At 39.0% G+C, this 7,067-nt stretch overlaps 1 protein-coding gene across 14 annotated transcripts in view; it reads right to left on the bottom strand.

The window, feature by feature from the left end:
• AKAP9 (A-kinase anchoring protein 9) overlaps nt 1-5,643 on the bottom strand; it is a 153,911-nt gene extending 148,268 nt beyond the window's left edge. For 9 of the 14 annotated variants that reach the window (XM_057549558.1, XM_057549563.1, XM_057549565.1 and 6 more), the window contains exon 1: nt 5,338-5,642. In XM_057549558.1, the coding sequence (XP_057405541.1) occupies nt 5,338-5,385 (48 nt within the window). In that variant the 5' untranslated portion in view covers nt 5,386-5,642. Of the gene's footprint in view, nt 1-5,337 lie in introns of all 14 variants that reach the window. The other 5 variants (XM_057549564.1, XM_057549567.1, XM_057549568.1 and 2 more) reach the window with 2 other exon arrangements.
• Between the last annotated feature and the right edge of the window lie 1,424 nt (nt 5,644-7,067).

Genomic DNA, 7,067 nt, shown 5'->3' with positions numbered 1-7,067 from the left:
CAGCCATAAATAATAAATAAATAAATAAATTTTTTTTAAAAAAAGAGTAAACATTAAAAAAAAAAGTTTTGGAACTAGATAGAAGTGGTTGTACAACGCTGAACTGTTGTGCCTCTGAATTGTTTTAAGATGGTTAATTTTTATGACTTCCACCTCAAGTAAAAAAAAAAATCATAGATTCTTTATATCTAGCACCAGAAGAACTCAAAAAGCTCTCAATCATTACCGCATTTATTCTTCAAAACACCTGCTAAGAGTCATGGACTGTGACAGGATTATTCCCACAGACAATAAGGCACAGACTTCATGATAATTTAAATAAATGCTTGCCAAGTAAAAGTCCATAGCTGCAGTTGTAGGCGTTCAAAACTGTTAGTTGAACAAATAAGCCAGTAAATGTCTCCAAAGTCCTAGTGCCTGTTCTTGTACGACAAATAGCATATAAATACACATAGATGCCATGCCCCAGATGCAAAACAACCTTTATAAGTTTATAAGGAAAGTTTAAAGAATTCTGAAGCTTTCCAAATTAAACTTTTTAAAGAGATGCTAACTAATGCAATAAGATGCCCAATTTCAATTTCAATGGAAATGAATTGAGAAATAAATATAAATAATGTTCCTTATCATTTAATGTTTAACAATTTACCATGATAACCTTTTTTAGCTTCCATATTAGAAGAAATTCACTTACATTTCAATAATCAGTGGCCTATAACAGATAAATATTTTACGGTCACAGTTTAGTTCTTACGACAAACTTTTTTATATATAAAAATAAGAGGTGTTTTGTTTGAAAATAATTTTTGCCCCAATCTTGTCATATTCCAGTCACTTGGATATGTCCTATCTTTTTCACTTCCTCTTTTCCATGTGCTCATTCGACTTTCAGTTTCACTGACAGGACACCACAGACCTCCTTGCCAAATCTCTCTTCATTGGATCTTAAGGCTCTTCTTTACCCAACCACTTCTCTATCCCTGTTCCTGCCATTTCTTGGAATGGCCTTAAAAACCTTTCTTCAATATACACTTCAAGAAACCTGTTCTGCCCATTCTTTCCTCCATATTCTCTCTTAAAGCTCATAATCTAAAAATCATGTTTTGCTTTGTTTTTTTTCCAACAAAGCCTAAAGGTCATGAATTAGTTTTTAACTCACAGACAATGCACCACTGTTGCAATAAATGTTGAAGGTATCAAACTCCTGTACCCACTTTGAAAGCTAAGCAAGCTACGTCACATATAAGAATTAAAATCTAGAAAGTTTAAAAGAAACAAGGATGGAGAGCAACTTTCTTAGTGGTGGAGCACTGTGTCTGAAATATGCAAAGAACAATTGTACACCATAACTAACTTTGTCTATCTGAGTGGAAACAGTAATTGAAAAGTCCTGTTATCAATAACCTACTATACAGCTTGCACAGAGCACCGTCCTTTTTTGCATACAATTGGCACTACTTTCCAAACTGAAAATGCTCATTAAACAAATAAAAATCATATGATTAGTATTTACTGAATGCAATAGGCAAAAATTTTTAATAATTATTCAACAAATAATGCCAATTATATAAAATGCTGAATAGTTGATTAAAAACTTTGGTTTTACTGAATTCTACTACATTAGTAGAATGTTAAAAAGTATACCTAAGGTGAATTTGCAGAAGTAATTTTATACTAAATACATAACTGTTCTCTAATTTTGTTAGCTAATATTATAATACTTTCTTTACATAATACTGTAAATAATTTTACTTGGAAAAAAATGAAGTCATTTAAAGTGAAGTTAGAATAGTTTGGATCAACACAAGGACAGCCTATGTAGTACCGTCCCTGTCAGCACCTTGCAGGGGGGTTAGCCCAGCTCTGAAAATATTTACTTAATGCAGTAATGTCTCACATCTCCACGGGTCAGGCTTCTTACTACATCAACACTGAGGAAGTAGCTGAGGACCCAACAGCAAACGAAAAAACCAACAGGTAGCAGAACAACTAAATTGTCATAAAGCCCATTCACCAGGCTCCATCAATGCTGGGTTATTACAAACCACTGTATCAAGCTCAGTTACTGGGTTCTCTAGTCACAGCAAATCTAAAACAGCAAGTTAGGGGAGGAGGCAGAGGAGATGGAGCAAGGCAAGATAAGCACGTTCGTGGCAATGAGAACTGACAGAGAAAAAGTATAAGAACTACAAAGCCAGAAAGGATATCTATAAATGTCTAATAATATAGAATCCCAACTATATAATGCAAGCAGCACTGGAATAAGAATTATAGTTCCACGACTACACTAATGTCAGGGCCCTTGGGAAACCTAGTTATTCTGTGCCTCTTTTCCTTTTTCTGTAAAATGATCATAAAATATAACATGTTCTTCAACATACTATATTTGAAAAGCTTTTATTGTTTTTAAAAATGGCATTTAAACATTTTTACTGTTCATAAAAGAAATACACTGCAGAGAATTTAGAAAATACTAAAAGTGTAAAGAAAATTAAAATTGCCTATAACCCACCACTCAGAGATAACCATCATTTATATCTTGGTGCATTTTTTTTTCAGGTGTCTTCATATATAAATACATACATTTTTTTCAGTAACATTTTTATTAATCTGGCATTATTTGTGGGCATTTTCCCCAATGAGAAAGTTTCTATAGATTTATTTTAATGGCTGTATATACCAAAATTTATTCTCCTATCGCTGCAGATTTTGCTTGGTATAACACATTTTATAAAGTATACTATACTGTATACACGAGAGGTCATTTAAAAAATGATCATTTATAGATATATAGAAAGGAAGTTTTTCAATGAACAGCTTACCAAACACCAAGTAAAAAATTTACAAGTTGTGGTTTGTAAAACTAGACTATCAAATACAATATTTAAGTCCAATGAACAAACAAAGACATTTAGAGAACCAAGTACCTGAATAAGTTTTAGAAATGATCATTTTAAGAGATTTCTAATGCCAGCAATAAGAGACTTCCAGTTAAGAGAATTCTGGAATACTATTATTAAATTACAACATGCTAGTAAAGTAGCACCCATTAACAACTCATAGTCATTCTGCTCATTCATTCGCTAAGCAAATATTTACTGAGTACTTACTATCTGATAGATATTATGCTAGACTACATTAGTATCAGTATCAAGAGCCTTCTTTGTAAAACAGTCTTAAAAATGAGGTGGCAACATTTAACACATTTTACCAAATGAAAAAATTCGCCCAATATCCTACTATACCATCTCTCTCATTCTACTTATTACCCAGTGTCTGTCCGTCCCACTAAACTTTGAGCAACTTGAAAACAGAGACTATCACCACCTCTGTTATCTCCAGCTCTTGGTATAAAACAGGAGTTCGATACAGGTTTGCTGAACGACCTTACACTTACAATCCAAAGTTTTTAAGTCCTAATCTAAAAGCACACATTTATACAAATGAAGTAATGCCTACACTATTTTTGATGATGCTGTTTTCACTCTATTTTCCATGTTCCTATCAGTCTTCGTAACCTTAACGGCTGAATAATATTCCATCACACTAATATAGTTTAGAAAACGATTCTCCTAATATTGTCTTTGACGTTTGTTCCAGTGTTTTTATATTGTGTCGCCAATGCTCCAACAAATACATCTTGCCTTACATGTCTCACAGATATATTTCTGACTGGAAAAATTGGGATCTATTCTAGAAGATAATCTTCTACAATAAAAGTGAATGTTAAAAGGAGAAGATTTTTACCCCATAGGCAGAATTTTGAAAGACAAAACACACACACACACACACAAAGAAACTAGAATTCTTTTTTGCCAAATCAAAGCAATTTAAATAAATCCTCTATTATGAACTGTGTTGTCCAAAGTAAACTATGTTTTTTGGACTGCTTCACATATACTTAGGAAAGATACTTCTGGAGACAGACAGTAAAAATTCTCAGGTAACAAACAGACAAACAAAATGTCTAATTAGAACAGAACTTCGATGCTTTTGGAAGGAGGTGCACACTTTACCTCCACTTTCTTGGATTCACAGATCACACTCAGACACTCAGACTGCAGAAATGTAAGCAACTTTGGGCTTCTAAAGATGCCTTGATTCCCTTTTCCTTCCATGTATAGATCCTAAAGTAATAATCTACCGGATAACATACAAGCACTTACGCTTTGACCTTAGATAATATGAAGCTAGTTCATATGTTCATGTTCATTTAAGAAACTGTGCTAAGCATCTACCACTGTATCTCTGCAGTATGGCCCTTCAGTGATTACTGAAATCACAGACCCAGTCTCGTTTATTTGTTTATTTGGAGGAAGGGGAAGGTGAGGAAGAGAGAATAAACAGTTAACTATATTATAATTTAATTGAGGTGCAAGTATGATTACTAACAGTGATCTCTAATAAGACAAAATATAGTCTAAAAACGGTAATTTCATTATATGGAGGAAGGGAGTCTTTGAGGCCAGACAAAAAATATGCTCAAACATGTAATTTTTAAAAGAAATATTCTATTTAATTTATATTTTGTCTCTGTCAAATTTTTCATGAAACCCAGTGAATAATAATACCTTTTGCATTGTTTGCTTTACAGGTTTTTTCATACACACATTGGGACTCAACAAGATACATAAAACAATCCAATTATTTAAAGCAGGAATTCTATAGGTGTTGCTTAGAATATGGAACCTTGCGTCCCCAGGAGTTCCATTCACAAACTGCATTAACATTCCACACAATACAAAGCGCATGCCATGACAAAGACCTCCAAACACAAACATACAAAGCCATGCTTCTAAAAACGGCCCTAAAGCGAAGTTCACAGCTGGCACTTGTGGCACACTCAAGCCACGGCTGAGGCAGCTGTCACAGGCCAATCACACACCCAAGAGTGCCAGCGTGCCACCTAAGAAAGCCAAGCTGATGATGAGCGTACAAATCCCCTACCGAATAAAGAAAGGCCCCAAATCCCCACCCTGAAAAGCACAATGCCTGCACAACCCAGAAAACTCCCTAAAAAAGCGAAACGTTGGAGATTTAAAAGCAATAAATATCAGCTTATGGCAATACAGTAAAAGAGGGATTTTTAATGTTTGGGCATTCACGAAAAAGAAGCCACAGCACCCAATCATCACGGAAGTATCCGCTAGGTAGCTTATCACCAGGCTTTTTCAGTTGGAAACGGGAGAGAAGGCGAGGGGAAAACGCAGACCCTGCAGCACCTCCCTCCCCAGGCGGCGCACCAGGGCTGCTAAGATCTCCGCTTCCCAGGCCCCCTCCCAACCCTTCTCAGCCACCGCCTCCCAGCGCAGGCCGGGCGGCCTTCAGCTCTCTTACCTTGGCTTTGCCAGCCTCCAGCTTCTTCTGTCTCTCTTCGTCCTCCATAGCTTCTGCGGGGAAGGCCGGGAGAAGACAGGCAAGGGATCGGGATAGAAAGGAAAGGTCGGTTCACACGGGGATGCGACCGCAAGCTCCGCGGCCCAGGGAGCAGGTCTGGGCCAGGCGCTCCCCCCCGCCCGAGTGGAACTAGTCTCGGCGCTCACTGGCTGACCGTCTTCGGCCGCACGGGTAGCGTCGTCACCGCCGCCGCCATCTTCGTCTCCACGTAAACACACGGCGGGACGGGAGGGAGGGGGACGTTGTCCGCGCAGCCGCCGCGAGCCCGGCCGCGCGGGGCAGGTGCGCCTGCGGTCCCGCCCTGCCCCGCCCCCGCCAACCCCGCGCGCCGCCGCGGGGGCTGCTCCAACCCGGCCTCTGACCTCGGCGCCCCCAGGCGAGAATCCGGCGGGGGAGATCCCCCTTCCCCGGGGACTAACGCCACTCCCCAGGTGGCGGCCTGGCTGAGGAGGTGGGAGAGAGGGTGTGCGCCAGGGGCGCCGGTCGGACCCCCACCACCGTACAAGGGACTCTGGTCGCTTTTAAAACATGGAGATGTTTAAAATTTCAAGGGAAAAAAGAAAACACAGGTCCCTAAAGGTGAAATTGGTGAACGCTGTAAAACCCCAAAGGAAAAGATGGGGGGCCGGGAGGGGACGTACCGGACGACTGCTCAACCCGGAGTATTGGGAGAGCAGCCAGTAGCCCTCACTCCTTCCTTAGCAGAAAGCCCCTCCCTTTTCCTCCCACGGGGCTGCCCAGTCTCCGGTTCATCTTCAAGGCCCACCTCACGCGCCGTCCGGGATGGCTTTTCTGATCTCTTTGTTACCTCCAGCCTAACTTAATCCCCTCCCACCCCTCCTTAGAGCTCCCCCTTAGCTATGGTGTCCTGAAAGGAGCCTAGGCTTTGGAACCTGGGTTGAAGACAAAGCCAATATAGACATTCTAGCTTAAATGATCTTGAACAAGTTACCTATCCTCCTGTAGCTTACCTGGAAGTTTTGGAAGGTTTGTTAATATATGTGAGTTAACATGTGACTGTCCCTGGCATATTAAAACATCCTTAATGTCAGTTTTCTTTCTCTTTGTATTTCCCTTATGTACTCTGCATGATATTTTAATAACTTGTGCCCTTCTTAATTCACCTCATACTCCTGACTCCATAATGGCAAAGACTGTCTCACTCATCTTGGCACTACTAAAAAGACCAGCGTAATGCTTTGCACCCAATAAACACTTGTTGGATTGAACTGAGCCATTTTAATAAATTTAGCATGACTTTTTCTTTATTTTCATCTGTTCCCTCATTACTTCCTTTTTCCTCCCCATCATCATACTCTCAAATCCATTCCTGGTATGAACTAACTACGCTTTTTGATTTCTCAGGTTGATCATGTTTCTCCTTTGTTTTGGGTTAAGTTAGACTGAAAAACTAGCAGGTGTGAACTGAAATAAGCTATCAGTTAAATCATAGAAGTGGTGTTAAGTGAAAATTGGGATTTAAAAAAAGAAAAAGGAAAAAAACTAAAGATCTTAAGTCTACCACAAACTGAAGACTAGTTTTAAATAGTCCGGATTCAGAAATTCTTAGATTTAAAAGATTTTTTTGTTCTCAAACTTCATAATGCATACATAATTGTGGCAGCTTGTAACACCCAAGTATATAGTCCTATTTTCCTAACCTGAATTGA

The sequence above is a fragment of the Balaenoptera acutorostrata genome, chromosome 7, assembly GCF_949987535.1.
Source record: "Balaenoptera acutorostrata chromosome 7, mBalAcu1.1, whole genome shotgun sequence".
In the NCBI taxonomy this organism is placed as follows: Eukaryota; Metazoa; Chordata; class Mammalia; order Artiodactyla; family Balaenopteridae; genus Balaenoptera; species Balaenoptera acutorostrata.
The sequence above is the reverse complement of the archived record's forward strand: the minus strand, read 5'-3'. Positions and strand labels throughout refer to the sequence as shown.